General features: G+C 36.0%; 1 protein-coding gene across 3 annotated transcripts in view; it reads right to left on the reverse strand.

The window, feature by feature from the left end:
• Window positions 1-165: 165 nt before the first annotated feature.
• Window positions 166-24,628, reverse strand: part of cntn4 (contactin 4) — a 140,435-nt gene continuing 115,972 nt past the window's right edge. For 2 of the 3 annotated variants that reach the window (XM_059570606.1, XM_059570604.1), the window contains exons 12-23: window positions 22,378-22,505; window positions 13,073-13,248; window positions 11,332-11,452; window positions 10,775-10,933; window positions 9,321-9,470; window positions 8,082-8,152; window positions 5,678-5,912; window positions 5,341-5,456; window positions 3,813-3,999; window positions 3,595-3,707; window positions 3,003-3,171; window positions 166-2,006 (exon numbers count right to left, since the gene is read on the reverse strand). In XM_059570606.1, coding sequence (XP_059426589.1) covers window positions 1,915-2,006; window positions 3,003-3,171; window positions 3,595-3,707; window positions 3,813-3,999; window positions 5,341-5,456; window positions 5,678-5,912; window positions 8,082-8,152; window positions 9,321-9,470; window positions 10,775-10,933; window positions 11,332-11,452; window positions 13,073-13,248; window positions 22,378-22,505 — 1,717 coding nt within the window. In that variant the 3' untranslated portion in view covers window positions 166-1,914. The remainder of the gene's footprint in view (window positions 2,007-3,002; window positions 3,172-3,594; window positions 3,708-3,812; window positions 4,000-5,340; window positions 5,457-5,677; window positions 5,913-8,081; window positions 8,153-9,320; window positions 9,471-10,774; window positions 10,934-11,331; window positions 11,453-13,072; window positions 13,249-22,377; window positions 22,506-24,628) is intronic. The other variant, XM_059570605.1, reaches the window with a different exon arrangement.

The raw sequence follows: 24,628 nt of genomic DNA on the forward strand, positions 1-24,628 counted from the left end.
ACTGTTCCAAACCAAAAAAGTTTTATAGGCCTACTGGTTTGGAACGACATGAGGGTGAGTGAACAACAACAATATTCATATTTGGGTTAACCATCGCTATACTCAAATAACTGTTTGGCCTTTCAGTCTGTTTCTCATGGAAAGATTTGGAACGTAGCACACAAGTAATATGGATATATTTTAATGAGCTTTACTTGTCCTTTGTGAAGATACACAACAGTCATATAGGTTTGGAATGATTTCAGGGTGAGCAAATGACAGAAGTATTGGTTAAACTGTTATTAAGCACCTTATAACTACAGATAATGCACCCAATCAAAACATTTGTGTGATCATTTTTTTTAAATGTAATTTATTTTGTGATCCAGTATAAACAGAGAACCTTGAAGGAAAAAGTTTTACGGTTAAATAAATGGAGTTCCGATAAAGCCAAAGAAGTTTGGTGGAAAGCACTGCTTAGAGAAAGAGTTTTCTCATTATGACAGACACACCGATATACAAATCTTCAGAAATGAATGACTGTATTTGTATCCTTTCGTCAAAAGTTCATCGGTAAGTACCTAATGAATCAAGAATGGAATGAAAACATCCACATGCAGAGCCACGGTAAGCTAAGAAACGTCTATTCTGTTTGTTAGATAAAAACAGAGATGAGTTTTGTAGGAAACTTCGATGTGGTCCACTTAAATATAAATTATCTGGAATATACAAAAAAGCATTTACATTTGTTTTCACTCAGTCTCAGAGCTCAACATGTCCCTTTAAGCAGTACGTCTATTTGCACCTCAAGAAATGACAAGCTACTTTCATCGCACCAATCCCACATGGCATTTAAACAAATGCAGAGCTCGTAGCCCCTACATTAGCAGAGGTCACACACACACACACACACACACACACACACACACACACACACACAGTATTGCCTTGAAACAATGAGGAACAGCACACGGCTGTTATAATATGGAACATGGAAGCATTAAACCAAACCCCAGCATCCCGCTTGACTAACCGCTCACAGCCCTGGTGTCCAGCACTTCTCTAATTAGGTAATGCTAAGAAATATGTATTAAGGCTTTTCTGAGGACCTGAGGATTTCAGAAACACACAATGAGGCACACAAAAGGCAAAGAAGAGCTCTAGATGCGACACACACACACACACACACACACAGATAAGCGGAAGATGATGGAAAAAAGAGACGGCCAGTGTCAACGTCTGGTGTCCGTTTGCTGCTGACCAGTAAAGAGGGAGGTGACAAAGACGCCAACGTTCGACTTGGCCTGTATCAGCATTCTCTCGAGTTTCTAGTCAGGATGCTTTTTGTTTGTAGACGTGGTTTCAGTGCAAGTATTCCCATGTCATAAACAGTAAGAAGTCCTTGGAGATTCTTAGCTTGTAAGTGCATGTGACCCTCAGACGACCGTCATATTGTGATGATTAGTTGGTTTTCAGCCAAATACGTCTTGCTCTAAATGATTACGTTTCAGACACCTGCATTCTCTTACAAAACATTGTACATGACATGCATCTAAAGCAGTTCCTACACACCTGGCGTACTGTAATAGGAACAGACAGACCAACTGGATCAAACAAAAAAAAATAAAAAGCTAAGATATGTTGTACATACAAAAGAAGCATGTGACATTTTCCTCAATTTTTTTTCTTTTTTTTTCTTCAAAGCTGCTTTGGTTATATCAAATTCAATCCCATCAGCCTTCAATCTTTTTTTGAATTGGCTAGTGAACCACACACCCGTTTTTTCTTTCTTTCTTCTTTTTCTCTTTATCCCAGTATTATAGTTCACGTAGGTTTGTATGAAGGGTTTTTCATCGATTTGTCTGAGTCACTTTTCTCAGTCTCCTCTCGAGGAAGAACGTTTCGTCTGAAGTCAGCGGCCCGCGCTGTGTTCTGTCATAAAGATGTGCGAGCTGTGAGGGAGAGAGCTATTGTACTGAGAGCAGAGAGAGTGGACACACTGGAAGCCGAGCCGATGGCATTTGGACCTGAAATAAAATGAATCGACAAATTAATGAATGAAGACAAAATGGTGCAGTGCTAAAATAAACAAGCAAGCACAGTCAAGAACTCAGCGATTCTTCAGTTGTTGGAGCTTTAAAAGGTTTTAAATTGTAAAACATTTGTAGGAGCTCAAATTATATTTTACATTATAACTAAGATTTATTATTCAGCATGACACATTCAATTTACAACAAGTGACAGTAAAGACATCTTCATTGCTATAAAACAAATTATATTTCAAATAAATAATGTTCTATTAAACTTTCTATTCATCAAAGCATCACAGTTTCCACAAATGTATTAAGCTGCACAAGTGTTTTCAATATTGATAAAAAATTGTAAAAATAAATGTTTCTTAAGCATCAAATCAGCATATGAGAATGAGTTCTGAAGGATCATGTGACACTAAATAATGGAGTAATGATGCTGAAAATTCAGCTTTGCATCACAGGAATAAATTACATGTTGAAATGTATTTTTAAATAAATGAAACACTTTAAATTGCGATTATATTTTAAAATATTCCTTTTTTATTGTACTCTTATAGCATTTTTAATGCAGCCTTGGTGAGCATAAGAGATTTTTAATCATTTAAAAAGTTTTGAACAGTGGTGCATTTCATATTCAAGTGTCTCATATTCATATATTTCTGCTCACATAATAAAATCACTTAATGAATATTTCATGTCCATTCATTAATTTATTTGATGAGCAGTAATGTAATCATCAGGATAATGTACAGTCAGCCGGTTATTAGCGCAAAATAAATCCCTTCAGGCTAATTCAAGTCTGATCGCCCTGTTGAATTTAATTATGTGATAATGACCGCCTGATTGTACATCATTCTCTTAAATATGATATTTATTTATAATGCATTCCGTTTCTAAAATCTTAAGTTTAAACCTTTTCCTTCTTAAATAAAATATAGCATAAAATCAAAACGGAACTAAAAAGAAGTCAGTTAGCAGAGGATGATCCACCTGATATTTTGGGAATAGTGATCTGTCGGCTGCTGCTGCCTTCTCCTCCTTCTCCAAAAGGCCTGATCTGGATGATGTACTCCTCATCCATGGGCAGCGAGAGCTCCACTGATGTGGTGTTGGTCTCCATAATGCTGGGCCTGCTGAATTGGTTCCGCTTATACAGTACCTACAAAACAATTACTTCCATTTACATCGTTCCACTTGTAATATGCGATTTTTAATGGCTAATGCGGAAATGTAGATACACTCTTAAAAATAAAGGTGCTTCATGATGCCATAGAAGAATCTTGTTGTCCGAGTGGTTCCATAAAAAACCTTTAACATCTGAAGAACCTTTCTGGTTATTTGTGGCAAAAGAAGGTTCTTTAGATTATAAAACAGTAAGAAAGAGATGGTTCTTTGACTGACGTTTGAGTCATTGTCATATACTTATTAGAACATTTGGTGGCACTAAAGCTTTGAAAGCTGTTTAATCGTTGCGCAATAAGGTGCTGTGTCACATTGTGAATGTATTTAAGGCTAAAGAGAGTTGTCAGGCATGTTAAACAGCAGACAAAGTTCTTCGGTTCTGGAAGAAGATCTGGCTCACCTTGTATCCCATGACCTCGGATTCATTTTCCAGAGGTTTCACCTGTTCCCAGTTGAGAATGATTTTAGAGTTTGATGCATTCCACATGACTTTTGAGGGCGGCTGGCTGGGGGCTGGATGAAGACATAGAAACTTTCAAATAGTGATCTAATACAATAAGTGTTACTACCCCTAAACTTCAATGCTTAATCTTTTTAAAAAGGAAAAAAGTTACTTACGAGGCTTTTTGGTTGTAACATTGACTGCTGGACTAGGTGGCCCTGTTCCTGCTGTGTTGTAGGCCCTCACCGTTATATAATAGGTGGTACTTCCTTTTAAGCCCTGAATAATGGCCATTGTCCGGTTTCCTACTGTCCTTAGCACGCTAGCTGTGTCTTCTTTCTCATTCTTCTCCCAGTATCTCAACTACAGAGGAAGGCAAAACAGAGCCGCTCAACATTAAACTTGAATAAACTCAGAGCAATATAATTTAACACTAGTGGGAGAAAGAATTCATTTGTAATTTTCTTTGTGGCATATCTGAATTCCTGGCTATCTGCTTATGTAGGTGCTTTGGTTGCACAGCCACTGAAGTGTGGCAGTATTGAAATGAACCTGTCATAGGCAAATCATCATGAGCAATGCTTTCCAACTGTCAGGTTGACTGATTTTCCTTTTCCCTCCAAAAGTCTCTGGACAGTCTAAGCTGAAGAGTCAGAGATGGATAATGATATAAACCCAATTTGTATTTCTTCCACTACTTTTAGCAGAGGACAAAAGGTCTCAGTGCTTTATATTTATGATAATTGGAAATGATTTACCAAAAGTTGAACTTAAAAATCATCAAATGAAATGACACTAAATGGAGTTGGTTGCAGTACAACCTAAAACAAAATTCTGTTGCTAAATAATTAACAAGCCTGCATTATAAGGTTAATAAAAGGGTACTATGAAATTTATTTTTCTTCAGTATTAACATATATTTCTGCCATGTGCAAAACTGCTTTTATTTGCCAAATTTAAGAACTATGTTACCCATAATCCTGTAGAGTCATCCAGCAATCACAGAATCACAGAAAAACCTCTCTAACTTACTAACGCTCACAAACGTATTATTAATGTTTAATATTGTGAAAACTTTTGAGGTTGGTACTAATTTGAATTGTTTTTAAAAGGCTATGTTCACCAAAGCCACATTTATTCAATAAAAATACAGTGAAAACAGTAAGTTTGTGAAATATTATTATAATGTATTTTATTTTTGTGATGGCAAAGCTGAATTCTCAGCATCATTGCTCCAGTCTTCAACATCACATTATCCTTCAGAAATCATTCTGATATGCTTATTTGTGGATCAGTAAACTTTTAAATATGTGTGTATATATATATATATATATATATATATATATATATATATATATATAATTGTATCAGATTTTTTAAAAATGTGACTAGTTAAGTCATTATTTTACAACATTATGAGCTAATCCATGTTAATGATGTACTCATGTCAACAACAGATTTATTTTGTAGGATTTAAAGGAAAAAAAAAAGTTTATAGCTCAAGAATTAGAACAATTAACTGACATTTACATCTGAAGAGAATGTAAGTGATTCCTTCAATTTTTTTAAAAGATATTTTTAAGTTATATTCATGTTCATTCTAAAAACTGTTCGTAAGGATTTTAATATTAACGTTTTTTAAAAATCATGATGATATAACACCAAGAAATGAATGCAACTTTACTTTGACAGTATTTAGTGTACCTCGTAGCCGAGAACACGTTTCTTGCTTGTGCTCCAGGGAAGGGCCTTCCAGGACACCTCAACGTCAAACGCTGAAAGACTCTTGGCTCTGAGTCGACTGGGTGCCCTTCCAGGCTCTGGATTCGAAGGAGAAATTCTTCGATTAGACCGTTTCATTCAACAACTCTTTTTGAAAAACAAGGCAGACCATGATTAATGGGTTCTGGCACAACACACTTCAGTTAACTTGGCTTCTATTAACTGCCTGCTAAGCGTTCCACAGTGAAATGTCAAAAGGCACATTCGACTTGAATTTCTCTGTTGCACGCAACCAAACGCTACGGTTAATGACACTGACCCTCCTCAGCAGAGTAGATGGTGACCACGGGTCCAAAAGGTCCTTCCCCCTTATTATTGTACACCCCCACTTTAACTTGGAATGGAGAAAAGGGTAAAATGGTCTCATTTTTGAAGACGTATTTGGAGGCTTCAGGAGAGGGAACTGCCGCCTGCATCCACCCGGTGGCACCAAAGGGCCGGAAAGCAACTACGTAGCCAAACCCTGCTCCGTTCTGGAGTTCTTCAGGAACAGGCTGCAACCCACAAATAAAGCACATACATCTACAATACATGACATAACCTTTATTATGACTCCTATTCAAAATCTCTCTCTCTCTCTCTCTATATATATATATATATATATATATGCTCATGACAGACAAATACAACACATTTTTTGGATATGTACAGGGGTAATGTCATCTAAATGTCATGGTTTTTCTATCTGGGTAACCATGAAACTTGTTTGTTATGTATGTTTTCTATTAACTCAGGGGTTTACACACAAACACTCCCATCTTTCATATAGATGACAGGACGTATGACTTCTCTGACACCTTTCAGGCATCAGATGGCGCATCTGCACTAATCTGTGCTATGGCACGGTCATCCCGGCCTCTTCAGAAAGAGAGGGATTCCTTCTCCCAGGAAATCGTTTTGCCAGGTAATGATATGGTGGTTTTGTTTGAAGTATCGGTCGGACCATGCAGTAATGCAGTGCAGTAACGCTGAGACCACCAGAAAATAGCATCCATTAGTCCCAAACCATGGCATGTGACTCAAAGAAGGGGGGGGGGGGGGGGGGGGGTTATGTTTTCACGCTCACACAGTTGTGCGGGAGAGTTTAATGGCTAAATAAAAATGCACCTGTAATCAAGCGCTCACTCCAGTGTCTGCTATGAAAATAACAATTTGCTATGGAGAGACCAAAACTAATGGGATGTGTTCCAAAACCCATGAGCTACCTTATTGTATAGAACCTACAAAGTCAGCTTCTTTCTAAGACTGCACTGTGGCTGAAATTAAACCTCATACGTGGCTGATCTGAAGCTGCTAAAACTCTATAAAAAGCATTTGACTGACAACTGATTTCAACAAGTCTGGTGCATGTTACTAAGCTAACAATGCAGAGATATTTAAAGCATATTTTTTGTAACATTTATTGCCCATCTTTATCTATTTGTTGTTTTTTTGTTTATGTGGTGTCAGCTATAAAAGCACAATATATTATAGCACTATTGTCAGATTTCATTCTTGATTTGAATTTTGACATTTTGGTCTTTCCCTATTTAAGTAAATAAGTGTTTCACTTCATTAATAAAAAATGCAGTCACTGATATCAAAAAATTATATTTAAAAGAATAAATAAAATGTTATTGTAGTATTATTTAAAAGTATTATATATAATTTCCACATAAAAAATAAATCACATTTGTATTCAATAAGCTAAATGTATTTTATTTTGTAAATATAATTTTTTGTGATAATACTGACTGAATTTTAATTCCATTTCCATTCATGAAGTACCATGTTTAAACCAATGTTATTTTCACATAAAATATTTTTCCATTATAAAATAATATCTATTTTGCTTTGTCAACTTGGATAGGATTTTTCTAAAATAGTTACAATGCACTATACTATAGCCATTTCTTTGCAAAAAATATTAAAGATGCTGTCTTATACTTTGGAGAAAAGGTAACTTAAACCAACATTATGCAATGGCCTTTGATTCAGATGAATGCCTGTTATATCTTAAGTTAAAATACAACATAACACTAGGTTTTGTACAGTAAAATACACCTGTACTTCTTGCGTTAGTAGGACATTGTGGTTTTGGAGTAAAAGCAGACATGAAATTCTCTAGTACAACAGATGGTGTTCTGTGGTATCTGTCATTTTTATTTCAAAGACAATCCGACAGGAAACTCTCGAAGTGAAGTTTCAAGCTCCCTGTGACAAACTTCTAGCTCAAAAGATAACACCAGCTGACTCTCAAACCTGAACAATAGAACACGTCTCATGAAAAGAGATACAGAGAGAGAGAACACAATCTTTGAAAAGTTCCTCGCAAAAATTGGAGGGTAACTCCATTTAATTATCTTCGCTGCTTCTCTTGTATGACAGCGGCAGTTATTATTGCTGCGCAGCTCTTACAAAAAATGAAGTGTTATGTGTATCCGCTTTACTATGATTAATGAAAACCTCACATAAAGGGAACAATAATGTCTAGCCAGCTTGCAAAAGGAGACGGTATACAAAAGATGCACTAAGGGAGTGAAACACACACACACACACACACACACACACACACACACACACACACACACACACACACACACACACACACACACACACACACACACACACACACACACACACACACAGCCAGACGGGCGAAAGAAGTGCATTGGCCATCTTACCTCCCAAGTGATGACTAACTCTGATCGACTGCCACCTCCTCCGCTCACGTTGGCTGGGGTGACCTTGGGAACTGGAGGAAGGAAAGGATTTCCTCAGTCCGGCTCAGGTCTGACCATTTAAGACTTCAATTCTTATTATGATTTGAAAGTTGTGGATATGGATGTCATTTGAGTTTTAATGTACAAGGACATGTTTATATTTTCAGATGCTGGTCACTATTTCTATTTGAATATTTAAATAGTATGATTTAGAAGTCTGAATGTGAACTGACAGTTAAAACTGATATAAATTAAGTTTAAACATATCTGGAGGTATAAGAACAAGTGTATATTTTTAGATTCCGGTCACCATTTCTTTTTCACCATTTTTAATCAATCTTTTTTCCTTTTCCTGTTCCTGATAGTTAAAATTATATTTGAAATGCTGTCCAAAAATTTGGGGTCTGTAATTATTTTTAAAAAATAAATTAGTAATACTAAAAAAGACTTGTTTCAAATAAATGCTGTTCTTTTGAATGTTCTATTCATCACATATATATATATATATATATATATATATAAATGATTGTGGTTTCTGTAAAAACATTAAGCAATATCACTCTTTTCAATGTTAATAATATGAAGAAATATATATTAGGCAACAAATCATCATATTAAAATGATTTCTGAAGGAATATGTGACACTGAAGATGGGAGTGATGACTGCCGAAAATTCAGCTTTGCATAAAAAATCCAATAAAATAGAAAATTGTTATTTACATTGAAATCAAAACGCAGCCTTGGTGAGCATAAGAAACATCTTTCTAAAACATCAGTGTACAGTATATTTATTTATATATTACCACGTATATATGAGGACAAGTGTATATTTTTAGATTTTGCCTTTTACATTTCACTTAAATGGCCGTGCTGTGTTTTTTAGTACAAATACTCCATTTAGACTTTTAGTAATTTATTTGAGGCTATAAAACTGCATGCATAACTACATTCTTACATTTTTGAAGAAATGTGAGTGCTGTTTGCCCATGCAAAATGAGCTGCCAGGATGTTTTAAGCATTGCAGGATATTGCTGTGTGGTTGCTAAAGTGCTTTTTAGCTTTTTGCTATGCACTGCCTCCAAGTCTCTATGATATTTTAGTTTGGGTCCCTCCTTCAACCTAAGTAACGGAAGATAGTGCATAACACCAAAGGACACTAATTGAAAGCCACATGCAGACTAATGTGACAGAAGCACTCACCTGTTTCTTTCGTCCTGGCTTTCTTCGAGGGTTTGCTGGGCTCTCCTGTGCCCACTGCATTGCTTGCCAACACTCTGAACTCATACTCCACCCAGGGGTTAAGCTCGATGACTGTAGCAGTCAGATGCAAGCCCCTGACCACCTCCGGCACTGGAACAAAACAAAACACACACATACTGTGAGATGAGCCCCGTCGTGAGCCGGCTCGGGCCCCCCGCACGCTCACACAAACACCACGCACAGCGCACATCTCTCCGGCTCGGTGAGATAATAGGCTCCATACGTAAGATACAAAAAACGGGCTTATTGACAGGTGCTGTGAAAACAGAGATAAAAATAACACCCTACAGTTTAAATTATAAAGTACAAAAAAGAGCAAAGAGGTCAGGGGATATAATGAGGCTTAATTTTTTCTATATATCTATATATCTTTCTATGGCTAATATTTAAAAATTTTGTATTTTAAATTAATGTTTTAAAATATAAAAGTTATTTCAAACAGTAACAGTATTCACAGTATTACTGTTTTAAATATATTTCTGATTAAACAAATGCAGCAACATAGAAGACAACATAAAGATATACACATACACATATATATATATATAATTTAAATGAATAATGAATATATACAAAGACTATAGAAATACAAAGACACTTCACCTATACTTATGAATAAGAGAAACTGCAACACACAATATGGTGGAATAGTCCCGCCTTCTAAATGAAAGAGCCAATCACTGGTTGGTAAAGTCATTGCGTCACTGCAGCAGCCATTAGAAGTTCTGGTTCCCATAGAAACCTGAGGCTAGACCAGCCAATGCGCAGACGCAGTCACAAGTGCCTTGAGACTGTGCATACGCATTTGTTGGTCTAGTCTGAAAAAACATTCATGGGGCAGCTCATTTCAGATTTTGTTGCTGATTTAAAATATGTAATTTCATTGCGAGTTCAGTGAGCAGTTTTTGAAAGGATTCCCTCATCCATTTAGATGCTTGGTCTTGTATGAGTTGCACGGAGGCATTGCAAATATGGCCGCCGAGTGAACAGACTGTCCTTGAAAGGGACTTTTATATATATTAATTAGAGTTCAGTTTTTTCCTTGCACAAATTTATCAAAATCCTTAAAAAGTCATGTGGCATTTTATGGGACATTCATGATACTTTAAGTCATTTATTTAGCTTGATGGCTAAATGTATACCCTTCACTTTTATGGTATGGAAAAGAGCAGGCTCAACATTTTGCTAAACATCTTTGAATACTCTCCTTCAGGCTAAACACAAAGCAAACTACACAACATTTCACAAATGCAGTTCAGCAAGGCATAAAAAGCAAAAACAAACAAACATACAAAAACACAAGATGAAAATCTCACTATATTATAGGAGAGGAAAAAGCAGGGGGAAGAAAAAAGGAGATGTTTTGATCAGTGAAGGCTGGTTAGAAGCCCCACCTGTGCTAACAGCTTGCCAGCCGAGGGAGAAAGGGGTTCTAGCCTGGATGGTGTAGGCAGTAATTGGACTGTGATTATCAGGACCAGGCCTCCAGGAGAGAGTGGCAGTGGTATCTGTGATTTCTTCCACATGGATGCTGGTAGGGGGGCCGGGGGGACCTGAGACAGAAGAGAGCCATGCAAACCAGAAACACACACACACAAACACACACACACACACACACGTTGTCACGCTTGTAGGCTGCATATAAATGGCTGCCTACAGCACAGCAGTGCAGCTGGTTAACTCTGAGCTACATGTTTTCACTGACTTAAAAGCCCTAATTAGATTATGTCTCATTTTTTATGGGTAATTTTTGCTAAAGCAGGAAGACCAGCGCATCTTTCCTCCATTTGGTAAATACTTCCAATGCTTCAAGGACTTGTTTAACAGTCTGCAACATTGTATCCAGTACGTTTTTACATTTAAAATTCAAGAGTCACAGTGTGCAAAAGATTATGTCTGTATATGCGATGTGTACGATGTGAATGGACTTTGGGTTTTAAAGCATTTTCACCTCTGACTATCAGGTCGGTTGCGATGGAGCTGCTGTCCACTTTAGTCTGCACAGCACACGTGTACTTCCCAGCATGCCTCAGCTGAATGTTCCGGATCATGATGTCACCTGCCGAGTGCTGCTAAAAAAGAAAGTTCAAAGTAAGGAATTACAGTTTGGGTATAGAGAAAGGAATTTTTCTTATTTAAATAATGCTATTTCTCCTATGCTTATTTCTCTGTACAATTAGCTTGTTTTTATTTTTTTTTAAATGTACTTACCCAAGTTCATAAGTATTGATAAGAATTTTTTTTTTTTGACAGACGATTAAATACAGCAAGTTTTAAATCAATGTTTTAATGCTTTAATTTTAATGTTTAAAATGTAATTTATTCCTGTGATGTCAATACTGAATTTTCAGCATCATTACTCCAGTTTTCAGTGTCACTTCAGAACTATTCCAATATGCTAATTTCATGCTGATTTGTGACACTGGTCACTGGACAATAATAGTGATAAGTCACACTGGTATATTTGTAGAAATAGTCAACAATACATTGTGTGGGTCAAAAGTATAGATTTTTCTTTTATGCCAAAAATCATTAGGATATTAAGATATTATATTCCATGAAGATATTTTGTAAATTTCCATCCGTAAATATAGCAAAACTCAGTTTTTGACTAGTAATATGCTTTGCTAAGAATATCATCTGGACAATTTTTAAAGGCGATTTTCTCTGTATTGTGATCTGATGCACCCTCAGATTACAGATTTTCAAATAGTTGTATTTTTCACCCCTCCCCCCCACAACCATATAATGAATCAAAAATCTGTCTGATTTCTGGCACTGAGTGTTATCTATTTTGGTATGTGTCTCTGTGTGTACTTTGAATGGTTTAAATGACTTAAACAAAGCTCGGATATGTGGAATTAATAACTTTATAGTTTTTCCTTTTTCAGGGTATATACTTCCCCACATTCTTCACCCAGAGTGCTGCTATTAAGATGCACCGCTCATATTAAATCATAGTAATCATGTTCAATAATATAAGAGTGGCAGTTTTCACTCTTTAAATAGAACACTTTCATCTAGAACATTCTCCATCGCTTGATTCTTTGGCGACGGGGCTCCTATGGATGAAATGATGAACTAGATGATGAGAATCAGCCCCCCCCCCAAAAAAAAATCAAGAGCATTTAACGAAAAGAAAAGACATGCATGTGACTGTACAAGTGCAGTAATTCATATCACTGAGAGGGAAGCCTAATTATATTCTAGATTAATACAGAATGGGTTGTCAGTGGCTGCACATATAATGGGAAAATCTCTTATCATAAATTCACAAACTCAAAACTGTGGAATTTAATGAAAGGATTCATTTTTTCCCAAGAATTCAGTTGAAAGTACTTGATATGAATACCTTAAGAATAACATATGACCAATTACAGTTTCTATACATTTGCATATATGCATGTGAACTGAATACTGTATGGCTCCTTGAAACAGGTACCAGCTAACAGACACTGTATTAGTTTGTAGTATTTTTAAAAGGGAGTAAAATGACTAAACAAAAACAAACTATGGCTTTGTTTAGTAACCTAGATTTTTATGTTATTTTATTCTACATATGACTGCCATGATGAGATCACACGACCAGCCCAAAACTATTCACTTTATCTTGGTAATCCCAGTATTACTTTTGGATGTGGTATAAATATATAAATCACTGAATAGGGAATTTGTAATAATTTTCTTCTTACTCCGCCAACTTTTTCAAAGTATCCTCCGTGGCTGTCGAAGTGGATGAGCTGCTCGTTGAAAAACCAGGTGAACTTGAGCTCCAGCGAAGGATCGTAGGACACCTGGCAGGGAAGAATGATGCTCTCACCGACGGTCACGTCCAGCGTGTTGGGAGCAGTCGTAATGATTGTTGGCTCTGAAAAACAAGGTTTCAAAAGGTACCGTTATCAACTATTAAAGCCACTACCATTCACAAGTTTAGGGTCAGTAAGATTTTTTTTTTTCTAGAACTTAATACTTTTATATAGCAAGGATGCATTTAATTGGTCAAGAAATGACAGTAAAGGCAATAAGAATGTTACAAAAGATTTCAAATAGATGCGGTTCTATTGTTGCTTTCTATGCATCAAAGAATATTAAGCAGCACAACTTTTTCAACATTGACAATAAAAAAACAAAAACAAATGGTGGATTTTCAAAGAAAAAATAAACTTTAATTTCGATTAAATCAATTAATCAACCAGAATATCGAGTAATTATTTTACATAAAAAAATAACCTCTTTTTTTTTCAAATACAATTGAACATTGCTTAAAAGTAAGATAGTTCAGAGCTCCATGATAGACCGCGCTTATCTTGCAGGCCAATATCTGAGGATGGACTGAGAGGTGAATATCCCACGAACGGTCCCTGAGCTCTACCATGTGTCACTGTCTGATCTCTGCAAAGCCCCTAAAGTCCCATCTGCTCTCCCAGAATGCACTACTCCAAAAAACAGATAACACACTGGCAGGGCCAGTGCCCAGCTTACTTTCTTTCCAAATCTCAGTTCACATAGAAACTGATGCCATTCCACTAGGGAACATGACAAGCACGCCTGCTCCTCTACTTTCAGGTGCAAAAAATCCACTGCAGTTTGCTTTAGTGCCTCTTGAGGGCGCTGTGTGTATTCTGCTAAAGCATCTGTCGGACTAAATTAAGCACTGTGAATGATACCCCAGACGAGCGAAAATTTATGCAGAGCTCCAATCTATGTGTGAGGACTCGATTCTAGAATTACAGGTCTACGACACATGAAACAACCTTTCCCCATCTCGACTGATATCAAACTGGAAAGGCAAAGCTAACAGGTGCACTGCTATGGGTTTTGTGCGGAACACAATGAGGGGCCGTCGGATGAGGCTCGCTTCTTTTATTGTTTGGATGAGATCCCTCTCCGACTGTCTGTCAGATTCACACAATGGGATGACAATGCGCCACTGCCTGGTATTCTACTGTCAACTCTTAGCCTGGCAATTTAATTCAGAATGCAACAGCACTCGCCTTGAAGCCCAGAAGAGTGCATGTTATTTGCTCTTCTCCTGCAGGAATGCCACTTGTTGGAGGATTCGTTGAATAATGTACCATTTTTCCATCCCCGATACCTTCGCCACTTTCATCCTGTTCTCCTTGTAATGTTCTCATGTTATTGTTTGTTGTCTCTTGTAGTAGACGGATGTCCCTTGGCTCCCTTTGTTCTTTTGCGTGGAAGTGGCTTGGGGTCTCCAAACAAGGCGGATTCCTCTACGGTCTATACTTACAAGCATACAGGTGAAAAATTACCATTGTAAGCCAACGAGAAGCTATTAATTCCTACTATTGTAGTCGTAATGGATGAAATGCACCTCATTGAGGCAACGCGCAAATGTGCACTTAAGGCCAGCGTTGGGCGAAGCAGGTCTCTATAGCCCTGAACGGTGGCAAGAAAATCTCTGAAGTCAAACCTGAGAATTCATTCAAGGCAAAGCTGACATTGCTGTTTGACTCTCGAGGTTGTAGAACTGGAGAAAATGCCTCTTATTACCCTGCTCCATCATCATTTGTGACAGATTGCATAGATAACCTCGTTTAAAAGACCTGACGCCCTCAAGCTCTCGTTGGCGTAATCTGAGTGATATCCATCTTGCATAATACCTTGTTACTGTTACTGTCTGTCATTAAAGTTGTCGAGAGAGGATGAGACCCTATGTGTTAACAGGGCAACCTGTGGAAGCTTTCAGACCGAATTTTTCTTAAAGAGAAACATCAATGACCTCAAAAGTGTGTACATAGATTTGAATGAATGCAGCAACATCTGTATTGCTAACACTGTGCTTCATAGTAATAGAAGAAAGACGACAGGAACAGAAAAACACTACGATAGAATGACCGAGCATGGTTAAATGGTCTGTGTAAGTATCCTAGTGCTAGACTACATGGTATTCTTCTGTCTCTAATATTTCTACTTGAATATTGCAGTCTTATACGGGTCAAGGGTTCTGGGAGGCTCGCAATGATCTGGCACAAAAGCAATTGAGCAAAGCCAATGTGCAGATCTGTGCGACAGGCACCTGCTGAGGCTAGAGTTAGGAAATCGAACTCAAACAAGGTCAAACTATTAGCAGAAAACACCTTGTCATTGATTTTAAGTATGATTTTTTTTCAGTAAGTAATGTTTATAAGAAACTCTACAATTTCATTACATATAGCCTACTACTATATTACATAAAACAATAAAGCCATAGTATATATGTGACCCTGCACCACAAAACCAGTCATACGCTGCACAAGTATATTTGTAGCAATAGAAAACAATACATTGTATGGGACAAAATGGTTGATTTTTCTTTTATGCAAAAAATCATTAGGGTATTAAGTAAAGATCTTGTTCCATGGATTTTTTACATTTCCTACTGTTAATAAATCAAAACTTAATTTTTGATTAGTAATATGCATTGCTAAGGACTTCATTTGGACAAGTTTAAAGGCGATTTTCTCAATATTTCGATTTTTTTGCACCCTCAGATTCCAGATTATTATTGTTTATACTGTATAACAACAACAAAAGCATAACACAGAAAAGGCAATATCTAAAATATTTTTCAGCATTAGTGGTTAAGTTACTGTCAGATTCTGTCAAATTCATAATTAAGAATAAAATGTGCAATATATATTAGTTATATTGAACTTTCATAACAAACTTAGAGCAGAAAGTATGATAAATGTTTTCTTCACTTGGAATAAATAGCCACCACAGAAGCAAAATCTCTGATGTTTAGATAAAACAACTAAATGTGAATGATTTCTGTGTGTTTTATGGTAAACTTTAAGCTAAAATATTTTTGTTCCACAGAACTCAAAAGACACACAATACGACAAAACTGCATCACTGAAGATGACAATTTTAAATTGGACAGGAACCCAATTAGTGTTTTAACAGTACGATATAGATTTTTACATTTTTATTTTGCCCATTTTCCATTTCATTATTTAGAGACTCGGTGGAGAGAACACTGGGGAGAAAAGGAGTGAACAGTATCAGGAAATGTCACGAGCTTCGTCCACATGAATACAACAGCCCCAACAAAAAATATAAGAGTTCTTGGCATGATTTTTAAGATTCTTGACCAACAAATAAAATCTATACCATATTACAATCTGTTATCCATCCTACATGTGTTTTTTCTCTCTTCATGCACACTCCAAAGGCAGTTTAAAAATGACCAGGGCTCCTTATCTTCACTCCAATACCTCTGCAAAATCGCATCAAAAGAAAGCTGACAAAAGACCTGACCACTGCAACCTCTTCCAATCGAGTTTCCACCCTCCGCGATAACCTTGCGGATCTCTCAATCGCCTTTTTTGAAGCTCGTACTCAAGACAACACGGGTCGGAAACATCACAAAGTAATAATTGAAATAGATCCTCTCGGATATGTGCTTAATCTGAGAAAGATTTACTCGTTTTTCAAAAGTGCCATGGGTGAAATTCCATCAAATCACAATTATAAAAGCCTTTAATGAACATGACTTCAGTCAAAATGAACAATTGCTTGTCAAATGTGCAACAACACAGCAAAACAGTACTAGGCTAGCTGACAATGAAACTACGGAACACCACTGAAAGTAAAATGGATATTAAAAACGTACAATAATATAATATAATATAATATAATATAATATAATATAATATAATATAATATAATATAATATAATATAATATAATATAATATATAATTATATAAGCCTGTATAAATGTAATTGTCAAATATACAACAACACAGCAAAAAATGAAAGTAAAATAAATATTAACATTTTTCAATTATTAATTATTTTAAATAATATAATATAATATAATATAATATAATATAATATAATATAATATAATATAATATAATATAATATAACATGACAATTATAAAAGCCTTAACTGAAAAATATATTTCAGTCAAAATGAAATTGTCAAATACTCAAAACTACAGTAAAAATGAAAAGTAAAATAAAGTTGGATTTATTAATTATTTTTAATAATATAATAATTTTTTTAATAAATTATATAAAGAATAATTTGTAATATAGTGGTGATAAAAGTAAAAAAAAATATATATATATACAAAGTAGTATAAATGTGTACTGCAAATAAAAAATATATATAATATATTAATATGAGGTTTAGTATAAAATGTTAATAAAAAACATTAATTATTATTTATTTTAAAACCTAACAATAAGCAATATATTATACCACTATACTACAACTGTTTTATCAAAATGTGTTAAAAATGGTTAAGCATCTTATTAAATTTTGATTATGTTTCAGTGGATGCACTGCAGCTTTAAATGACAAGGTGCTGGTGGGATAATTGTGAACGTCGCATGCAACAGCGAGGGATCTCATTATGAGAATGATCTCTTACCAGCTCTGATATCATTGTCCAACATCCAAACACACGATTTGATCCTCAGTTAATCTCTGTCCAGCAAAACCAATTTCTAATTATGACTAATTAATCTGGGTAATATCCTCTCAGTGTTCTGATGATTGGGACATCAGCAGGGCTGACACAATGCTTAGTTCAACCGCTGTTTGCTGGGAGAGTTTACTTGCGACTTATCCAGTGGGAATCTAATGTGAAAGGTATTTTTCAGCCCTCATATCACCGCAGTCAATTTAAATAAACCACTGTCATCTCCAATAAGGGCTACGGCAGACGCTGATGTACACGGGCAAACCAGGTTTCCACTCCTAAATGAAATTGCAGATGTAAATGTCCCTGTCTTAGTCTCAGCACCTTATTGATAGTGACAGTTAGGTGCTAGATCATACAGGGGAACATTTGTATATCAGAAAGGATGCATCGACGCACAATCCAGAGTAAACGCTCTGGGTGGGCGTCAAATAGACGCCGGTGACGCTCTTTCTCAAAAATAAATCTGAAGATAATCGTGCAATTCATCCAGATAGAAAAAAGATGCATCTTTCTCCGCAGGCTGATTGATAACCAATTTAATGGGCCGCTCCCCATCCTCAGACGCATTACAAAGTGTCTGGATAAATGTCATCAGTAATGACAGAGCGGACATGTTTAAGGATTGCGTTAATGAAGAGAAATAATGGAATAAAAGGTGCGAGATGATGCGACGCACAAACAACACGCACGGGGCAGACGGTGACTGGAAGTAATGAGGCGGGCTGAGAGCCAATGGCTATCCCGTTAGGCTCTTTTTTTTGACACAGGTTTGAGTTGAAAGAGCAGTTATTGCTTGAGTGTGAAATCCAAGTCCCACAAATGAGAAATAAAACATCCTTTCAAAAGATAATTCTGTTTTTAGAGACTGATAATAATAATTATGAGCCAGCTTTTCAACCTTTACGATGGGAAATGATCTGTGGAGTTTCATTCTTAAATTAAATATCTCCAGATTAAAGAATTTCACTCTTGATTAATTAAATATGTCAGTGTTAGAAAGTGAAAAACCGCGTGACTGTACAACACTCTGGCGCTGGTGAGAAAAAAAGAGGGTCTTTCGATGAAAGCATGGAGCGGAGACTCAACATAAAAAGACTTATAAGATACTCATCCATCTCTCTCTCTGCTTAAGCTAGTCTGACCACAACCGTATATCATCTATAATGCAAGTAATTCATTTTTAAATTATTAACCAGTCTTTGGGAACACAGACGAATTAAGATTTTACAAGTAACTGGCAGAGAAAACAAACGATTTGTTTGCATTAACAAATATCTGATTTATGATAGACTAAATAGGTATTTTTTACCGGGAGCGTTATACTACTGACAGCTTAACTAATTAAAAAGGAGCGACAGGGTTGAAATCACTATCATATGCTGTCAACATTAACGCGCTAATGCATGTGATTCATTTTACCATCCTTAACGCGCTAAAATAATAATACGAATAAAAATAACGCAAAATTACTGAAGCACAATTTCTATTCTGACCCTTTAACCCAAACTCTGCTTGCGATCAGATCATTTTGAGCCGCTAAACTCAGTCAGTCAAGTGAATGCATACAAACAATCCGTCCAAAACGGTGCTAATATAAAGGAAACCAGGCAGATTACATCAGAGACTGCAGAAAATCTCTGTCATATTCTGTGATTGTCTGTGGTTAAATTATCAGATTTTTCACATTTTCACTCAGACAAATTTATCACATTCCTATTACATTAGGGAAAATATTACATCAAAAATCGAGATGCAGACGTGGTGTTATAACACAAAATGTGTTCCACGTTTTCCCCAATGGAAAACGTTTACACCAGGCAGCCTTGTGGATCATTGCCAAATATAGAGGAATCAGCGGCATTAAATAATTATGATATGACTCATGCAAAAGACATTTGCATTTGCATCTTAAAAAAGGGCAAATGAAACAATCAAAGCGGTCACTATAGCAACCACTAAAAGGAGAACTACCTCCAAGGTGCTTTATTAGAGAGCTGTTGAGCTGGTGTCTGAAGGCCTTAGAGATGACTAACGTGTGTTATATATATATATATATATATATATATATATATATATATATATATATATATATATATATATATTTACATACATTTCCATGTATTAATTTACATTTATTTAATTTTTACTTAATTTTTACGAGAATAATGAAGTAGCTTAAATGTCCAAGCAGGTAAACAAGCTTAAAATGAATGAAATTGTCTATAAAGTTCACAGGTAATAATAGACATTTTAGAAATTATCCATACAGTATCAATTTTAATTACATTTATATGTGTACAAAATATTACAAATACTACAAATGCAACACAAGGTTTCTGCTTCCCTCAAAAGTTGTTGCTATGTTATAATTATGGATTTTCTTTGCTGATGCAGCAGGTGTACACTCATCTGACATACTAATGGAGATTTGAAAATGGAGGTTGACATACAGCTGCCAGTGGCATATCACTTCAGTTGACATGTTTGGCAAGTGAAAAGAACCCAGCATCACTGAATCTATCTATCAATCGTGTTTAAGGTCCTCTGCCCCAGTCCATCTATATATAAATGCCATTTACTCACACCATGTTGCCCTGCGTCATGTCAATATATTGATAACATAATACATACGAATATAAAATGAAGGGGATTCAGTATTTATTGAGGTTTTGATGGATCTCCACTTGACATGCAATGATTTAGGGTTTCAATAGTTGACAAAGGTTAATAAAGTATACTTCAACGTCACACTTAAAGCACAAGAAACCTTGCGGTTGTTCACTTTTAAAAAAACTTTATGCGAGTGAGGTGATAAATGCAGAGGTTTTTATAGACCCATAACTTTGCTTTCTGCACTATCACATTAAAATGAACCTCCTGAATGTTGGTTAAGGACTTCTATTTAAAATGCTTGGAAACCCCTTTTACTAAGTGCTTCTGATAGCTGTGCATGAAAAGGCTGGGTTGTGTATCGGTAAGGAGTCTAATTATTTGTGTGTATGATCTGTAAAGATACAAAGATATGGAGTGGTGGCCAGATTGTAGTATCTTAAACTACAATATGAAGACAAAAACACTATTAGGACAAAATTAATTTTTCCTAATAAAGTAAAATCTAATAGAGTAAAAAATCGTGTTTCATAGTTGCACTTTTGATTTTATCCCTCAGTAAAAATTACAGAGCAAATTAGCCGATGTTCTTCAGCCACCTTGGGCAACCTCTGAAAAATCGAATCCTGACCAGATAGAAATTTCTGTGATTTTAGGATATTATTTTTTCACAGCCCTTCTCCTCATTTATTTTGACCTTCGCCAAATACAGTAACTAAAGCTAAATTTGTCGTTGTGCTTTCTGCTTCACCTTCATTATGAATTTTTGCCAACTTTCCGGGCAACTAACAGTTGGTGGTTCAAGTACTGCTGGCATCCCATCCAATTTAAAAACAGAATTAAATAAAAAAGGAGAGTCTGGACTGCTCAAAACCATCTTAATTAATTAATTCCCTTAATGCATAAGGTTATAATTAATCACATGTGTGATTTTTTTTCAGTGCATGTCAGTGGGTTTACAACCTTCTATAATGCCCAGACACTCCCATCTCCAGGATTGTGCAAAATTCAGAACTGAAGAATTAGTCTCTTATATCAATAAGTTGCAAATGAATTGGCAAACCCCCATGGAAAGTTGAATCAGAATTTGAATTGCATCTGAAGCTGAAGGATATCCAGCTAAGATTTAAGTTTGTCTTTTCGACTTAAAAACTGGAGCTAATGTACTTAACTTCAGAATGTGTTTGAATTAGTGCTGTCAAATGATTATTCGCGATTAATCGCACAAACTTTTATTTTGGATGCGATTAATCATTTGACAACACTAATTTTAATTTCATATAGTTCTGATTCAAATTCGAATTGCAAGTATGCATCCTGTTTGACAAATTCAAACGAAAATTATAATTATGACACAACATTTGCAATTCTCACAAAAGCCATCATTACAGACCCCAATTCCATCCGAATCCCTGCATGGAATCAGAGTCATCCTGTCTTATTAATGTTACCCAAATGCTGTTTAGAAAACGAATCCGCCCACATATTGCTCAAAGGAAAGAGGAAGAAAGAGAGCGATGAGGGAGGTAAAACACACACGTTGCAGAGGGTATAGAGACCTCCACTGAGTTGTGCTTACATCCTGAAAATCCCCCCAGCCTTAGAACGCTCCTAAGTGAACAGGCTCGGCACTGCACACCCACCTCTCATTCATATTTAATACAGCATAATAACTCACTGCTCCACTGACTCAACAATTGTGATCTGGGTCCCTCCAGGTTCCTCAGCTGCTGTTCTGACACTGCACTCCTTCATCTCATTAGGAAATAAAAGGATTCCACTTGACTAAGATCAAAGAGCTTTGGAAGGTGTATACTACTTCAGTATAAAACAGATGTGAGATGGATGTATGATGCAGAATGTCCTATATAAAACCAAATATCCTATATAGAGCAGAAGATGCTATTTATCCTCAAAGACTCCAAAATGACTGAATTGAAGCAAATACCTTTAACAAGCATGTTTCCTGAGCTGCTGGCCTCACCAAACTGGTTACGGGCAACACACGTGTACATGCCAGCGTCCGATTTGGTGATGTTGGATATCCGAAGGCTTCCACTCTCCAATATAGCAATTCTGCAATGCAAACACACACACACACACACAAGATAATATTACTTCAGAGTGCTTCTGTGACTTAAACAACAATCAACAAAAGCAACTTTGTTTTTTTGACAGGATAAATGTTAGATGATATTTACGACTTGAGACTTCTGGAGAGATTTTAAGTGTGTAACGCAAGACGATCTAGATGTTCTTACAGAGACCGTTTCAAGGGAAAAGAGTGCAATTTTGGGACAGTTTTGAAGGTTTTTCAGCCTTTGCACATTGCTAAGAATTCTTTGTCTTGTCAGATCTCAAATCCCCACCTTCAACAAACTGTCAACATGTTTTTAAGTGGAATAAGAGTGGCACTGAAATGCTTATGTTTTTTTTTTCACAAAGAAAGAAAATTGTTGGAAGAAGTATTTGGACAAGTCTAATGCTGCTGGGATATTTTCAATAAGCCATTTAAAATTATATTCAAATACTGATCCTTGAACAGGAATCAAACCAATGTAAATTTTAAAATCTGTTTTTAGGTAGGTCAATGAAAAATCTGTAAAAAAAATTCTAATACAAATTATCTTACAAAAATTACCACAACAATGGCCTTTAAACCATGTAGTGCATACGCACATAAAAGGGTCTTAAAAACACATCGTCAAAGATAAAACGAATGATGTGGAGACCTTGAGGATGAAGGAGAAAAATAGGGAGGGCTTCATTAATTCATGATGGTATTCTAAATATTCTATCCACGATACTCAAGAAGGAGTGAGCCATAAGCAAGTTATTCAAGATAATGTTATGAGCGAGCATATAAAAAAGAAAATGAGCAAGGAAAAAAAACAACAACAACAACATGGTGCCATATTATAGATGGTACTATTTTGAAAAGCTGTGATAGCTTGAGGGAAGAGATGTTTAATTGGTATGGACTAAACATTGAATATAAATAATCCATTTTCACAAACTGTGGATTTCATTAATGACTATGGGGTGGACCCCAATAAATAATATATTTCTAACTAACACTGTTGAAGTGTGGCAAATGTAATAATAATTGGTAAACACACTGTAAAAGAGAGAAAAGAAAAAATGGCTAAAACACACACTGATCAGATATGAGGTTTTCCGCACTCATGCACGAAATGGACAATAACATGTTATTGGAGCTTCACCTACATGCACATAAAAACAAACCTTCATCCATGCAACGTTCTTACACAAGCATTTTCAGTCGAATAGAGTGTACCGAACAGCTCAGTGATTTTTCACATGGCACGGTCGTAGGATGGCACTAGTAAAATGTGTTTACCAAGTGTGAAGAACTTGACTAGCCTGCACAAAGCCCAGACATGAACCACACCGAACACCTCTGGGATGAATTGGAACATCAATTTCTGACCTCAGTGCCAAGAAAATCCCTGCAGCCATGTTCCAACATCTAGTGGAAAGACTGCAGTGTCTGTCACACATCTTTTACCTTAGTGGAAAATTTCTGTTAATATTTCAGAATTTTTTTCATGATACTGAATAAAATTTCTTATTCTAACCAAGCCTGATTTATTTAATTATATATATATATATATATATATATATATATATATATATATATATATATATAGTATAGACCAAAAGTTTGGACACACCTTCTCATTTAAAGAGTTTTCTTTATTTTCATGACTATGAAAATTGTAGATTCACACTGAAGGCATCAAAACTATGAATTAACACATGTGGAATTATATATGGAATTATATACATAACAAAAACATGTGAAACAACTGAAAATATGTCATATTCTAGGTTCTTGAAAGTAGCCACCTTTTGCTTTGATTACTGCTTTGCACACTCTTGGCATTCTCTTGATGAGCTTCAAGAGGTAGTCACCTGAAATGGTCTTCCAACAGTCTTGAAGGAGTTCCCCGAGAGATGCTTAGCACTTGTTGGCCCTTTTGCCTTCTGTCTGCGGTCCAGCTCACCCCTAAACCATCTCGATTGGGTTCAGGTCCGGTGACTGTGGAGGCCAGGTCATCTGGCGCAGCACCCCATCACTCTCCTTCTTGGTCAAATAGCCCTTGATGCCTTCAGTGTGACTCTACAATTTTCATAGTCATGAAAATAAAGAAAACTCTTTGATTGAGAAGTTGTGT

This window comes from Carassius carassius, chromosome 17, assembly GCF_963082965.1.
Source record: "Carassius carassius chromosome 17, fCarCar2.1, whole genome shotgun sequence".
Classification (NCBI taxonomy): domain Eukaryota; kingdom Metazoa; phylum Chordata; class Actinopteri; order Cypriniformes; family Cyprinidae; genus Carassius; species Carassius carassius.